This window comes from Halictus rubicundus, chromosome 13 (assembly GCF_050948215.1).
Source record: "Halictus rubicundus isolate RS-2024b chromosome 13, iyHalRubi1_principal, whole genome shotgun sequence".
Lineage (NCBI taxonomy): Eukaryota > Metazoa > Arthropoda > Insecta > Hymenoptera > Halictidae > Halictus > Halictus rubicundus.
Window position 1 is genome coordinate 3,962,127 of NC_135161.1, and position 16,784 is coordinate 3,978,910.

Here is a 16,784-nt window from a genome sequence, read left to right on the forward strand (position 1 = left end):
TGGGTTTTTTAGTGGGTAGCTTTTAGGGATCTTCCCCAGCGGTAGCCGGGAGCCGGGGTATGCGAAAAGCATTCAATATGGACGATGGCCGATAAAAAAAACATGTGTCGAATATTTTTCTAGAAACTATTTGTCACAAACGTTTCATTGAAATCAGCTTGTGTAATTTGAATATGTTTCCCTGTCAGTTATAAAAGCCGTAGAGAACATTTACGCAAAGAAAAAGTTACCCAAAATAGCCTCTGGAATCATCCCTTCCAAGGAAATACAACATTTTTGGGACACCCTGTTGAAGTAATACAAGATGCTGTTCATAAAATTATTTTGGTTCCAAAATTTCCTTCATTACTTCATCTGCACAAAAGCATTCGTAGCACGTAATATGGCCCTCTATAGAAAATACTATTTGTAAGAATATATTTTCTGACATTTTCAATTCCGCTCGAAATATCTCATCATTGTTGGTCACATGTAACACCCAGAATGTAATATTAGCTCAGTGCCTTCAGTCCGTGCCCGATTTCCTATTGTAGTTTAAGGACCCGTGATAGTCACGTGACTTTTTCAGAGTCGGCAGGTCGGTAACTGCTGTATAATTTCCATTCACAGCCTTCAGACACAGACTTAAGATCCGTCTTGGTCTTGATCCGATGGGTCTTAAGTCTGTGACTAAACTTGTCCCATTTTTTGGCTTTATTTCGCAGAGGATCAAAACAAAATATAGCTCAATTTGTAGCTGGAGATATTTTCTAGCGCGCGCTACTCTCGATTTCATCCAGAAAACTCTTCCAATGGCATAAAAATGATTGGATTCCTCGGCATGCACATCGTTAATTTTTGGTCTACTTCTATCGATTATATTACCAAATATCTACATAATCTCGTCAGCTAATGACCAGCGCGCACTAGACTGAACTTTCCTCTTTCGAATAAGCCCTTTCCCAGCAAAAATATTCTCATATAAGAACGAAAAGTTGAGGCACGTAAAACCATTTTTCGCCTATTTTTGTCGGTAACGTGGTCACTCTACCTTATCGCGAATCTACGAAGACCGGGCCCTCAATGCAATACGAAGTCGGGCACGAGTTTTTGCATTGACCTAATATGTGTTTACATAATCTAATTACGATCGAACCTATTATTTGTAGGTAGTCTTAGATTATTGAACTGAAAGAAATTTAAGTGATTAACCTAGGTATACTCCTTTTACTGGAATCCTCTGATCCTGCCTGCAAATATGGCAGCGTCTTCTGCCGATTCGTAGTTTTCTTCCATATCCGCCAATAAAGAATTATCATCACCGTGACGGGCACGTAAAATGCAGCGATTGCGGTACCAAATGTAATGTAATGATTTGTCTCGATGAATTGAATGTAGCAAGCCGTCGGAGGAACCGTTCTTTGTCCCTCAATGTATGGCCAAGCATAAATCCATGGTGGCCATAGAAGTAGTGAAATTCCCCATGCTGACGCTAGAACAAAATTTATATTCTTTCAAACTGTGTATATTTCAATACAGTAGTGCAGGTCTGGTCAATTCCTCCCCTGCTGTCGCTTTACGACCCCCACTACCTGTGTGTGCCGGTTCCTACACTATTTGCTATTATATACATTATATTATATCATATTACCCTACAGTGCTTGTATACTCCGCGACAATACTATAAGACACTAAATAAATACATACAAATCTGAGTTTTCAAAAAGAATTTGTTCCTACTATATACAGGGTGTCCGACTACACGTGGAAGAAATCTTGAAGAATGGTTCTCCATGGCAATATACAACGAAAATGAAAAATAAACAAATTACGATTTCAGCTCCGTTTTTAGTTATTTACAATTAAGAATCCGCCTAAAATGCTGCAAGCCGTACAACTGAGCCAGGGTTGGGCATTTTTGTCTAAACTGAACAAGACCACTCCCAACATAGCGCCTACTGTCCCCTTTCAGTATGCGCCGTTACTGTAGGGCAATGAAGACGCGAGACACCAGCGAACGTGACGAAGGTGCGCGCTGCATAAAAGAGAGGTTGGTGGGAGAAAGCAGCATTTGAGGGGCCACTACCGTGCCCATCACTAAACTAAGGTATACGTTACGTACGTCATAGACGCGTGCGATGGTCACGTGTCAAGTAGCAGATACATGCTTACCTTTGTTCTCATTTAGGGTCCCAGCGAGGTGAAAATGTTTAAAGAATTCGGACGACCTGCCTACTCGTTAAAATCCACAAGAGCATTTCTAATAACAACCCTATGGCATTATAGAGTAGAGGACGTCAGTGTCGTTTTATTTTACAATCGGGCTCACATAAATAATTAACAAGTGATCACTATAAAATTGTTTACGTCTATTCACTGTGTCCATAAATGTTGAATGAAATCCTAACCAGTGCAAATATTCACAGAATATGTATTCATGTGGGATCAGGACTCCCCAGTCCAAATACGTACGGAGACTAAGAAAAGTCGGAGGGTTCCGCGGGAGTGTACGGAAACTAATTAACTACAACCAATGAGGTCGCGGGTACGAGTCCCGCTGAGGTGGTTCCCTCTTTTACCTGAAATCCTTCATATGGGGGACTCGAGGGGGAGGGAAGTACCGATTACTGCACGATGGTGCTAACAATGATGACAGATGATGACGAAGGGACTGAACATTTGCAAAGCGAAGTAATGGGTACACACTAGCGAAAACTGTTAGATAGGGCAGTAGGATGGCCTATCCGAAAAAATAACGTAGTTAAGAACGATGGGCGCTTGATGGCGCTGGTGGTCAAAACACGCAAGAGACAATAAAGACGCAGTGACCAGAGTCGTCACATCAGGGGAATTGACTCGAACTGAGGGGAAAAGTTACCCTCTGTTTGCCAGAACTGGTTTAGTCACGTGAAATTGTGATACATGCACGACAGAGACAAAACGCGTCACGTGACCGGACCGTGACGGAAGCGTGGGGGAATAGCGTCGTAGAAGGGGAAGGGTAGATTGGGAGATAAGTCTTCATCTGGCGAATCCGACTGTGACGGACATTCGGGGGCGAATGTTATGTCAGGAGAGCCGAGCTTACATTATTTATGTAAGCCTGATTGTAAAATGAGAAGACATTGACCCTCTCAACTCGATAATGCTATAGGGCGGTTATTCGATAAGCCCTTGTAGGTTTTAACGAGTAGGCAGGTTCAATGTCGTCCCGCGATTATTTTGTGAATCTTCAGAATATTTTCACCTCGCTGGAGCCTAAAGTGAGAACCAAGGTAAGCATGTACAGCCTTTTCTTTCGTAATGAACGACGAAAGTTATTCACCATTACAAAAATAAATAAGTTTTGTTATTGGATTAGTACTGGTCTCCTGGTCTCACACCGATATATTATGTCATATCGACCTATATTATGTTACACTCCTTGGCGACTGAGGCCACAGTCTACTGCAATCTTTCTACATTCGACAGTGTATCAAGCGTGTATCAAAGTGTGTTTTCTAGCCAATATATGTCCCTGGGTAAACTCGTGTTGTGGACATATATCGAGAAAAGATTGTGTCTGTGATTTGATACGTGACTGTCCAGCGCCTGTATGACGTATGCAATGTTACCCTTCGCCTTGTTGGCTGGGTTGCCACATTTTAGGCGGATCTATAATTGCTAATAATTTAAAATCGAAGCCGAAATCGCAATAATTTATTTTTCATGTTTGTCTTATATTGTCATGAAGAAACATCCCGTGAAATTTTGTCCCACCCGTACCCGAAAATTCCGTATATGTATATGTACATGGTGTCTCAAAAATGTTCCGACTCCTTGAAAGGGGCGGTTCCTGAGGTAATTTGAAGTGACATTTTCCTTTCTAAAAATGTCCGCTTCGGCTGTGTTAAAGAGTTATTAACGAAAAACACGAACCAATCAGAGCGCGACCACGGTGTGCGATGGCGGCGAGAGTCCGCCGCGGTGATGCAGTGAACAAGAAAAGAAGCATGCAAAAGGAAATGTATGTATAATAACTAGGACTCGCTTATTCAGCCGTAAATTTGCGATCGTGTTGATTGTAACTTTGTATACAATCCGTATTTTTTATTAATAACACTTTAACAAAGCTGAGGCGGACATTTTTGCAAAGGAAAATGTCACTTCAGCTGACCTCAGGAACCGCCTCTTTCAAGGAGCCGGAACATTTTTAGGATATCCTGTATATGTATATTAAAAAAGAAGATTTTTGTTCTTGACGAATACTTAGGATTAGAATTATTTTTAAGAAGTTATAAGTATCAATGTAAGACTGCCAGCGAAGATAGAGGCGACTGTTAAATAAATAATTAGAGGATAGAAGCAGAAGGTAAAGTGTCTTAAAATAACTACGTCTGTAATCTCGAGAACGAGGCATGAAATATAATTAAACGAACTTACCTGTTAGTGAAATTCGATCGTAATTATATGAATAGCCTCGTTCGAAGAGATTACATCACACCCTAGTTAAGAGAAGAATCTTTTTTGGAACAATCCCATCACTACAGAATTGCCTAATTTTAAGGCGGGATATTTTACAGTATGAAGACCAGATTGCGATAGAGACTAGAGAAACCTCAGGGGTTTTGTTTCTTAGAAATCTAAACGTTGTGACATCTAATGAACAGAAAGGAAACTACAACTGTAATCTCTTTGAATGAGAATAAAATTAAGATAATAGAACAAATTTCTGTATACGAGGCTTTGTTTCGGAGAAAATCATCTTTAAAAATCCGCCAAGTTCGAGTGCTTAGCATTTGTAAGTAGAACCGGTAGGTCATGAACAGACGCGCCAAATGATTCAATAGCACGCGTGCTCGCCGAATTTTCAAATTTAATTTTCTCGAAAACAAAGCCTCACATGAAATAATTTTATTTTACATTTTCAATTTTTTTCTTTGATGTAGAATCACTCACTTTCCGATTGTATTACCAATTACCGATAACCCTGTATACGAAAATCGGATTGTTAGTTTACCTGCTCGCGAATCGAAATTCTGTGGGGGAACCGATTTATTCGCGAAGAGACTCGTGCAATAATCGATTCTATGATTAGTAGACTGCGGATCTTTATGAAAAATAAAAATTATCCAAGTTAACTGTAGGAAAACGGGATCAAGTGAAAATGCATTTCCTGTTTTGATAATTGTAATAAGTCGAAAATAATACAATAGCGTCCTCCAATTCTTTTAATACCCTTCCAATTTTATATGGGGCCTTCCATTAAGAAGAGTTATTTTAAATTATAAGAAAACGTTGTTTTTTTGTAATTATTTAAATAGTTTTTTGTAGGTGCAAAGTACAAAGTCTGCCATTAATCATGGAATACAATACTGTGTGACATGTACAGTGAATCCGGGGTATAGGTCGCTGACGCTTCTACGTTAAGGGTCGCGAAATTATCTCCACTACCGCGGAGTATACCCCGTGACGGGCCAAGAAACTCGAGAGTCGCCGCCGAGGAGCGTAAACATAGAATCTCGTCGGCAGCATTTCCCCGCTGTGACTTTGACATATAACGTCTAAGACGAACTAATGAGGACGTGTTTACAGTCCCCGTCGATCTCCCTTCTGGATAGTGGCACAGTGAGGAGACATCGCGGTGGTCGGTGTCCACATCTCGTCGAACTGTGGCCTCGATAATTTTCGGGAATTCCTAGGCGGGCTGAATAGCTGCATCGCGCGGTTCAGTGTCCGCCCGGTTCTCGTCCTGGGTGTCTTTACTGCTCACACGGTATCGTGGGGAAGCTCCATGACGTACCCTAGGGGAAGCGAGTTGTTATCCTGGGCGGTCGGCCTTAATCTCTGGTTGATTAAGCCTGGAACTCCCTCGGCTGTGCTTCGGGTGTCAGGATGGAGGGGGGGGGGGGGGCGGAGGAGATCGAAATCTCCTCCGACCACAACCCCATTATCATGGGTGTGTGGCCCTCCTCCTCGCGCTGGGATCCCGACCCTGCTAGGTGGGCCCGTGGCGAAGTCTATGGACCTCTGCTTGATCAAGGGGGTGGTGACGCCCCTCTTCCCACGAGAGAGGAGACAATTACGCTGACCCCATTGAGGGGACCAAGAGCCTCTCTCCTGGTCCAAGGAGTAGGAGGTGTTACCCAGCGAGCTCGAGGCGGCGATGGCCACGGTGCGTAGGGCGGGCCGCAAGGCTCCGGGCCCGGACGGGATGCCGGGTCGTGCGTTGATCTTGGCCCTGGGAAAGGAATTCGCCCCTGAAGTCAGGCAGCTGTATAATGGTTGCTTAAGGGAGGCGGTGTTTCCCAATGTGGAAGTCGGGCGAGTTAGTCCTCCTTCGGGAGGACAAGTCCCCGGACTCGCCCTCCGGGTACCGGCCGATTTATCTGCTGGATGAGGCGGGCAAGTTCGTTACGTCTCGTCCGGCACCTGTCGGAGAGGGGGGTCCCCAATTTGAGTGAGGCACAGTTTGGCTTCCGAGAGGGTCTCTTTACCATCGACGCGGTTCGGCGGGTGAGGACTCTCTCGGAGGTGTTGTGTTGGTGGCAATGCGTTTACATACCATCCCCTAATACAATCCCCTGGGATAGGATAAGGGAGGCCCTGGTCTTCCACCAGGTGCGTCCCTACCTCAGGAGGGTGATCGAGGAATACCTCTCCGACGGGAATATATAGTGTCTCGACCGATGCGGGATAGTGCGTGGGAGCGTCGTGAGCGTGGTTCCACAGGGCTCGGTGCTGGATCCGCTATTGTGGAACCTCGCGTACGGCCGCGTCCTGCGGGAGGAGATGCCTAACGAAGTCACCCTGACGCATTACGCCGATGACACGTTGGTTCTGGCCATCGGGATGTATGCAATGGAGGCTATCTGCCTGTCGGAGCGCGGTGCGTGACTTGCGGTGCGGGCGATCCGGTCACTGGGCCTGGAGGTGTCCGTCGCTCAGACCAAGGCCATGTGGCTTTATCGCGCGGTCCGTCTAGTGGCGCCTCCCCAGTGCTGGATTCGCGTGTTGGAGTGGATGCTCGAAGTCGGGTCCCAGATACGGTACCTGGGACTCGATTTCGACCGCCTGTGGCGCTTTGACCGCCACCTTGGAATGCTGGCTATCCGAGCGGAGAGAGTGATCGCTACGGTCGTTCCCCTTCTCCCGAGTCTCGGGGGACAGTTCGCGGTGGTGATGCGGGTCATTGTTCTATATGGCCATTGGTCATTGGCCCCTGTATGGCCATAAGATGTCTTGTCCGGGGAGCGCAGCGGCTCGCGGATGCTACTGCTCCGTATCGAGCGTGGGTTGACCATAAGCATCATGCGGAGGTACCGCGACATCTCATACGCGGCGGCAGTAGTGGTGTCGGGGCTATTTTCTCTCGAGCTGGAGACACCTGCATTCTCGGATGTACATAGGCGGATGTGTTTAGGCGTCGTGTTCGGTGGAGCATCGCTCGTGAATGGCGTGATAGCCTTCCCGTCCGGGCCATCCTCCTTATATTCGACCGATCTAATAAGGGATGAATGGAGCATAGGATTTCCTACCCGGCGACGCAGGTGATCAACGCGCCTGAGCTGGCCCGAGACTTAGGACCGTCACGGGGAGCGAGACGCGCGGCCGGATAGAGGGGGCGTAGTCTTCGAAAATCGGCTGTCGCGTGCCAATAATTCCGAACCCTGTCATAACGTATACTCGTGTCAAGATTTTAAAAATTCCAAATTTTCAAATTTGATGCGTTTCGAGTTCCCATGATCCAATCGACCCCAAATTTATTCTAGATCATTTTCCCAACAAATGTCACAATTCTGGGGGGTGAGACTAAACAAATTGTTTGGTAATAAAATAGGGCCCATCATCCTAATACACACGCTTACATTCGTAATCACGCGATCACGTGAGGCAAATCGCGGTAAGGGCATGAAATAGTTGATAGTTAGGGAACCGGTACACTGATACTGGGAGTTGTAAAACGACAGTGGGGAAGATGTTGCTTGGGCCTAGCCTAAGTGGCGGGACCGCATGGCGACTACGGGAGGCGTGTCACCTCTTGCCCTTGTGCCGTCCCAGGGGTCTTCTTGTTCTCTCACCACGGTACTTAATTTTTATTCTGAACAAATTCCCATTTGTTCGCTAACTTTATTGAAGTACATACAGGTGTTGGACAAAATAATGAAAATACCTCAGACATTGTACTGTTATGCCGCAGGAAGGGGTAGATGAAGAGTATCCTCGAATAAACTCCAAACTCTTCCAGCACAACTTAGGTTTATTTGGGAATAGGTCGCCAAGCAAGAATACAAGCGATTTTGTACACGACGAATAACTTTATAACAAACGAGTCGACTGACGGGCTACTTGTAACTTCTTCTCTGTCTCTGTCTCTGTCTCTGTCTGTCTGCGCCCTTTCGCAGGGCCTTATATAAGAGTACAACTATGGAAGTTTGGTGGGGATGGATGACACTAGCCCTTAGAGATAGGGAATGACGTGGAGGTCGGAGTTTTCGCAGGGTTGGACTTTAATCTGAAATCTCTGTACCGGTGAGTAATTTTGCCTTAGTCTAGTAGATGAGAAAGCCCGTGAGTTCTGACTCATCTATTTGTCTGACTTATCTATAGAGAATAGATAAGTCCGGTAGTCTCGCATAACATCCCCTTCCTTATTTTAAAAGAATATACCTTGGTAAGGTATGTTCTTTTTACAAGATTGGTTTGAGTACGGTTTTACGCTTTGACGGTTTTACATAAATTGGTACGGGTTCGTCGCTAACTTCCTCGACAGTGAATGCTTGCTCATTTTGAGGTTTTGATGTGAACCTGACAGAATACTGAGGTGACGGTGTCGTTACATTTTCGTTATAAACGTGGGTACCTCCTGTATTGAAACAGTTTACATACTGATTGCAAGGTTTGAAGCATAAACTTATGAGTTTCCAGACTTTTAATTTGCATAATACATATAATAGAGCTAGTAGGATTAAACTAACGGTGATAATTTTAAGTGTGGTCCAGATGGTTTCGGTTCGCGTCGCGCTTCTTACGTGCGTGGCTATGTTATTTGCGTCTCTAGATATTTCGTCCAATGATTTGGAATAAATTTGCAAGTGCTCTGGAGAGATTATAACATCAGAGATTAAAGGTATTTGTGCAAAATCCAGAATGGTGTTGTTTAATTTAGGAATCGTCATGTCGGTTATACCTAAAGATATGTGATGAATTAAAATATCTTCTTCTTCTTTACACGTTTAGAGTAAAGTTGTATCCAGATGGGATTTAGAATTTTGATGATGGATATTTGACATTTCCTACTTTCTGGGAATATATGAATTGCTTGCGCTATACATTGGTCTTGAAATGATGAAGTGAGAACTGGAGTCGTTCTTTCACAAATTCGGATTTTCTCGAAGATTTTACATTTGTGAATATCCATAGACTCGACAGGGCTGTAGTATTTAGTTGTGCTGTCTAGTAGTATATATCGAACAGTTATGCTAACTACATACATTAGTTTGTCCCGAATAAGGGGGATTGGTACTAGTTGATAAAGGTTATATTGTTCTGGTTCAAGAATTGGAATTTTCATTTCAAAGCAAAGTTGTGTATCATGTAAGACAAAAATATTAACTTCGATGACTCGTTGATATAGGAAGGCTGATTCTTTCGTGGCAGGAAATAGCATCCTTTCAGCTCCAAATTTGGATTCAATGCTTTTTAGAATTCTTACTAAGTCTACTGAATTTAGCAATGTGGGGTCCAATTTTCCTTGGATTCCATTGTTGATTAAACTTCTGAGTTTGTGCGTTAATTCCCCGTATTCAGTTACAAGTTCAGATAATAAAGTTGCTGTACTGAGTTGAATTTGTCGCTGTTCTATCTTATCTATAACCTGATAGATTGCTTCAGTGGTTACATTTATGAATGATTGAATTCTATCACGATAATTGGAAAAGTCTTTAACAATGCCTTTTACAATGGTTGTTTCTTTATCTAGGTGTACGGCTAAACTTTTACTATCTGTATAAAGTTTATCAAGTTCCGAATCGTAATATTCGGCGTCCTTTTGACTAAGGGTTCCGAATAATACATTGGCTAAATCTCCAATGGGATTCAACCAACCACGTTTTACATGTTTACTTCTAGTAGGTAAAGTTATGCCTATACTGTATAACATACGCCATTTTTCATTAATATCGCGGTTAAAACGTTCGTGTAGGAGACGATAAGTTTGATTAATTACCGGATTTCTACTAAGTGCATCAGCGTTAGAATTCAAACATCCCTTTTTGTATTGAATCTCGTAATCATACTCTTCTAAAATGATCCTCCATCGCGTCTGCATGGCAGTTGGGTCTTTCATGTTATTTAGCCATTTCAGTGGCTGATGATCAGTAATTATAACGAACTTTCGACCATATGAGTAGGGGCGGAAGTGCTTTACACTCCAAACCATGGCAAGCATTTCGCGATCCGTGGTTGAATATTTTTGCTCAGCTTCGTTTAGGGTCCGACTTGCAAAGCTGATTGGTTTTTCTTTTCCGCTCTCATCTTTTTGTGACAGTACCGCTCCTAAAGCTTCACCGGATGCATCAGTAGATAAAATGAATTGTCTTTTAAAATCTGGGTACATGAGTACACGATCTCCGCAAAGTTCTGTCTTCAGATGTTGAAAAGATTCCTCTTGTTGTTGCTTCCACTCGAACTTCCTGTCCTTTCTCAGGAGCGTATTCATTGGTTTAGCTAACTGCGAGAAATTTGGGATAAATCTCCGGTAATATCCTGCCAGTCCTAGGAACTGCTTGATATTCTTTTTATCCTTAGGGGTTGGAAATTCGGCCACAGCTCGAATTTTTTCAGGGTTAGGCTTGACACCATCCTTTGTAATAAGATGTCCTAAATATTGGAGTTCTGGTTTCAGATACTCACACTTATCCGGTTGCAGTTTCAATTCGCTATCTCGAAAGCGTTGGAATAACGTCCTCAGGCGTTTCTCCAATTCTTCCAGATTCTCCGCAAAGACGATAACATCATCTAGGTAGACGAAACAGATGTTTCCGATCAGACCCCTCAGTGCCCGGTCCATCATTCTCTGGAACGTTGCTGGAGCATTTTTCAAACCAAACGGCATGCGATTGTACTCGAAATGTCCAGACGGTGTAGAGAACGCTGTTTTCGCCTTATCCTGTTCTTTCATTCCAATTTGATGAAAACCGCTCGCTAAGTCAAATGCACAGAACCAGCGGGCTCGCCCAAGCTGATCCAGGATCTCCTCTATATTGGGTAGAGGGTATGCATCATGCTTAGTTTTCTCGTTAAGCGCTCTGAAATCTACTACAACACGCCATTTCTTCTTTTCACTGGCGTCTTGTTTTTTTGGAACCACCCAAAGTGGCGAGTTGTAAGGAGAAGTTGAATTACAAATGATTCCTTTGTCTAACATGTCGGTAACCTGTTCATTTATTACATCGAGATGCCCTGGGGGATAACGAAATTGTTTGGTATGCACTGGAAGCTCATCGGTAACAGGTATCGCATGTTCGGTTAAATTAGTCATGGGCAGCGCGTCGCCTGGGAGAAAAAATATATCTGCAAATTCTCTTGAGACTCGTCTCACTAAATCAATAGCCTTTGGATCGGTTAAATGCTCAACCCTTGTGTTGGAATCTAGCGCTTTGATTCTTTCCTCTGGTATTTGTAAATGTAAAACCCTGTGCATAGTACCCGTTAATCCTATTATCCTGTTTTTGGTATCAATTTTTGCTTCTTCCCGTTCTAAAAAGGGCATCCCTAGCAATCCATCTTCTTCTATCGGAAAGGAGTCAGGTACTATTGCTAAAATATGTTCACGATTTCCTACTGTAAGTTTAGCTTCTCTGGTTGAGACGACTTCTCTATCATCAATTCCATAAAAACGATTGATTCGCGCTCGTGTAGGTAAAACAACTGCTGCTGCTGCTTTTATTAAATTTATTCTCGCTCCTGTGTCTAGGAGGAATACTCGACTTGACCTGCTTTGTCCCATTCGGAGAGCGATTGTAAGGTTTCCTCGATTTGTAATTCCTCGGTCAGATCCCGTGGGTTTGTTGACTGTATAAACCTGTCTTGATTCTTTCGTTCTCCTGAGCAAAACGCGTTGTTCGTCCGTTGGCCGAAAGGAGCTGTCACTTTCATCATCTCTGATTCTAACGTTTACAGGTTCTAGTGGTACTGAAGTTTCCCCATGTCGTAGTTCGTCGATTTCTTTCCGTTGCTCTTCGCAGAGAGTCATTAATTTAAGACATTTTCTCAGTAGTTCAGCCATTTGTTGTTCAAGGCTGCTTCTAACAGGGCTCGCGGGTCGACTCATTTTCTCGAGAGTTTTATGAATAAAACTATGTAACGACTCGCTGCTATCACTTTCGGTGTGAATTTCTGATTTCGGGTTACGATACGTGTGAAAAGGCATTCACTTACCCGAATAGAATTTTCATAATCGTCTTATATCCTTCCAGATTTCGTCTTGTCGCCTTGTTGACCTCGGTCTTCTTGCTGAATTGCGGCCTATCCCACCGCTGCCACCAAAAATTAGTCCTCTGTTATGCCGCAGGAAGGGGTAGATGAAGAGTATCCTCGAATAAACTCCAAACTCTTCCAGCACAACTTAGGTTTATTTGGGAATAGGTCGCCAAGCAAGAATACAAGCGATTTTGTACACGACAAATAACTTTATAACAAACGAGTCGACTGACGGGCTACTTGTAACTTCTTCTCTGTCTCTGTCTCTGTCTCTGTCTGTCTGCGCCCTTTCGCAGGGCCTTATATAAGAGTACAACTATGGAAGTTTGGTGGGGATGGATGACACTAGCCCATAGAGATAGGGAATGACGTGGAGGTCGGAGTTTTCGCAGGGTTGGACTTTAATCTGAAATCTCTGTACCGGTGAGTAATTTTGCCTTAGTCTAGTAGATGAGAAAGCCCGTGAGTTCTGACTCATCTATTTGTCTGACTTATCTATAGAGAATAGATAAGTCCGGTAGTCTCGCATAACAGTACGATCTATTTTGTATTTAAGGGGTATTCTGAATTTCCATTTTCAAAAAATTGATTGATTTTTGTCTTAAGTATAATTGCTGTAGAAACAAGATTTCTTTGAACTCGTACAATTAATTATATAATAAAGTATATAATCAATATTGTAGCATGTATAGAAAATTCGAGACGGAAAAGTAAAACAAAACGCGGAACGACAAGCTTCTAGAAGTTTCGCGAAGGGAGTTTGTAGGCAATCACGCGGGGAAGCGACGCGAGGGGAGCGCTCGAAAAGTCGAATCACGTTTAACGACCGGGTGTTGATTTCACGTTCGCGGATAGCAACGAATTTATATAAATAGAGGGATCACGGAGGGACTCGGCCTATTTGCTATTCCGAGAGAGAGGACGAGGTAAGGACCACGGCCGCTCTTGGTTAGCATTAGCACCCCGGCAGGAGAGTACGGCGATAATACCTGGACGCCTGTCGGGAGAACGGGAGAGGACGGGAGTCTGTTCCTGGTCGCTCGTTCGACATGGAGAGTACGGCGATAATACCTGGACGCCTGTCGAACGAGAGAGAACGGGTCAACTCCTGGCCGCCCAGGCCCCGGCAGGAGAGTACGGCGATAATACCTGGACGCCTGTCGGGAGAACGGGAGAGGACGGGAGTCTGTTCCTGGTCGCTCGTTCGACATGGAGAGTACGGCGATAATACCTGGACGCCTGTCGAACGAGAGAGAACGGGTCAACTCCTGGCCGCCCAGGGCTCGGCAGGAGAGTACGGCGACAATACCTGGACGCCTGCCGAGAGGGAACGGAAGAGTGTTCCTGGCCGCTCGTCTCGACAAGGAGAGTACGGCGATAATACCTGGACGCCTTGTCGAGCGAGAGAGGACAGAGCATCTTCGGATCGGTTGCGAAAATACCACGGAACCGATTTATTGTGATTTATAATGCGAGCAATTGAATGAATTTATACATATACCTCATTTTCCTGTACCCCTGTTCCTAACTCAAAAATAAATTCTTTTATCCAGCATATCCTGATTAAATCCTTACCCATGGCTACAAATATGGCGCCCAACGAGCAGGCCTCGGACCACGACCTATCCCAACCTGACGACCTGTCATCATCCACGTTCCAGCTATCCGGTTCCCAGTTCTGCCAGGTCCTGGAAACCATCCAGCGAACGAAGTCTATAAAGGAAGGAAGCTTCGCAAAATGCACAGCGCGTTTCGACGGGTGTCACAATTATGCAAAAGTCGTTGACTTTGTATCAACGGCTTCCATCTTTAAAGACATCGAACACATCACAGATGAAAATGCGATTCGAGGACTACCCCTTCTCCTCGAAGGACATGCAGCCACATGGTGGAGAGGTGTCAAAACCACCGTGACTACCTGGAAGGAGACAACCGGACCCCGACAAAACGAAAGCCATACTGGATATGAAGGCGCCGGCGAATCTAAAACAACTAATATCCTTTTTGCAGACCTGTTCCTGGTATCGTCGGTTTGTACCGAATTTCGCCAGTATCGCAGAGCCACTTACACGATTAACACGGAAAAAGGTTACCTGGGAATGGGCTTCACCACAGCAGCAGGCGTTCGAAGGTTTGAAGAGGGCCCTGACGAACGCACCAATTCTGCAGACGGCCAATGAGACTAAACCATACGTACGTCGAACTGATGCCAGCAGCTACGCTATCGGAGCAGTTCTCCTCCAGGGGGAGAAGGACACCGAGCATCCAGTAGAGTATGTCAGTCGCTTGCTGTCGCCAGCAGAAAAGAACTATTCGACCACGGAACGAGAAGCACTCGCCGTAGTTTGGGCAGTAGACAAGTTCCGTGGCTACATCGAGGGAACCAACGTCACGATCGCCTCCGATCATCAGCCCTTGAAATGGTTGATGACACTGAAGTCGCCAACCGGACGACTGGCGCGGTGGGCACTACTACTGCAACCCTACTGTCCGAAAATCGAGTACATTCCCGGGCGCTGCAATGTGGTGGCAGATATGCTCTCAAGACTTCCAACAGAACCATGGGATGATCAGGAAAGGACGGATCTCGCCGGCCTCGTCGTCGACATGCCAATGCGTAGTCCTACCGAAACCAGGAATCAGCAGCTCAAGGATGACAACCTGAAGGAAATCATCGAGGCCCTGGAATCTACAGACAACGACGACGAAATGAGGAAATGGTCCACTCGAGGCTATCTCCTACACGATGGTGTGTTATATCGACATGCCCCGAACGTGGATTCAGAAGAAGCACAACTGGTCATACCAGCACACGAAAGACAAGACATCCTACGATCCTACCATGATGATCCCACTGCTGGACATTATGGAATCCAACACACTCTACACCGAATTATAAATCGATACTTCTGGCCAAGGATGTCCAAGGAAATTGCAGAGTACGTCCGGTCCTGCATCGAATGTCAACGGTATAAGGCCAGTAACGTTAAACCAGCCGGCTTGATTCAAACACCTGTGATGCAACGTCGATTTGAGGTACTGGCCTTGGACCTTTTCGGACCTCTACCAACTACGAAGAAGGGCAACCACTGGATACTGATCATCGAAGACACCGCTTCCCGATGGGTGGAGATATTTCCGTTGCAGCAAGCAACAGCGGAGACATGTGCAGACGCCCTAATTAACGAGGTGTTCTTACGATTTGGTCTACCCCGCCGAATTATTAGCGATAATGGCACGCAGTTTATAAGCGGCGTCATGCAGCAAGTTTCCCATTGTTTGGGGATTCAACAATCATTCATCCCTGTTTATCATCCGGAGGCAAATCCAGTGGAGAGGAAAAACCGAGACCTCAAAGCTCAGCTCGGAATCTATGTGCGGAACGACCACACAACCTGGGACGACAGACTTCCCGCAATACGTTTCGCCATGAATTCGGTGAAATGCGAGACAACGGGATACACGGCAGCCTATCTCACCTTTGGACGAGAGTTGCGGACTCCAGATGACACGGGTCGTGACCTGAGGGCGATCGTTCACGAAGAAAACTTCTTGCCAGAAGTCACTCCGAAACTGCTCGCCTTGGCGGACACCTTACGAGTAGCACAGCTGACGCAGGAGGATCGACAGGATCGTCGAAAACAGTATGCGGATCAACGGCGACGCGAAGGTCCAGACTACCAGCCCGGTGACCTTGTCTGGGTAACCACCCACACGCTGAGCAACCGACACCGTCATTACTCGTCTAAGTTGGCGCCGAGACGAGACGGACCATATGCTGTGAAGCGGCGTATCGGAGCAAGCAGTTACGAGATGCAGACCAGAGACGTCACACCGGTGATAATTGGAGTTTATCACACCTCAGCACTCCACCCTTACACTGGAGAACGAGACCAGTTACCTGCACCCGTAGTACCCATCCGCAGACGCGGACGACCACGAAAGCGGAGAAGGTTGGAGGAAGCCGGTCCCAGTTCCAACGACGGCACCTGTTAAGATCCTGGACTACTCATCGGGGCGATTTCGTGTCCAGAGGGGGAGATTGTAGCATGTATAGAAAATTCGAGACGGAAAAGTAAAACAAAACGCGGAACGACAAGCTTCTAGAAGTTTCGCGAAGGGAGTTTGTAGGCAATCACGCGGGGAAGCGACGCGAGGGGAGCGCTCGAAAAGTCGAATCACGTTTAACGACCGGGTGTTGATTTCACGTTCGCGGATAGCAACGAATTTATATAAATAGAGGGATCACGGAGGGACTCGGCCTATTTGCTATTCCGAGAGAGAGGACGAGGTAAGGACCACGGCCGCTCTTGGTTAGCATTAGCACCCCGGCAGGAGAGTAC

The 16,784-nt window shown here is 45.3% G+C and overlaps 1 protein-coding gene across 3 annotated transcripts in view; it reads right to left on the reverse strand.

The window, feature by feature from the left end:
- Machr-a (muscarinic Acetylcholine Receptor, A-type) overlaps nucleotides 1–16,784 on the reverse strand; it is a 96,978-nt gene that overhangs the window by 29,247 nt on the left and 50,947 nt on the right. For all 3 annotated transcript variants that reach the window (XM_076799188.1, XM_076799187.1, XM_076799186.1), the window contains one exon: nucleotides 1,192–1,471. In XM_076799188.1, the coding sequence (XP_076655303.1) occupies nucleotides 1,192–1,471 (280 nt within the window). The remainder of the gene's footprint in view (nucleotides 1–1,191; nucleotides 1,472–16,784) is intronic.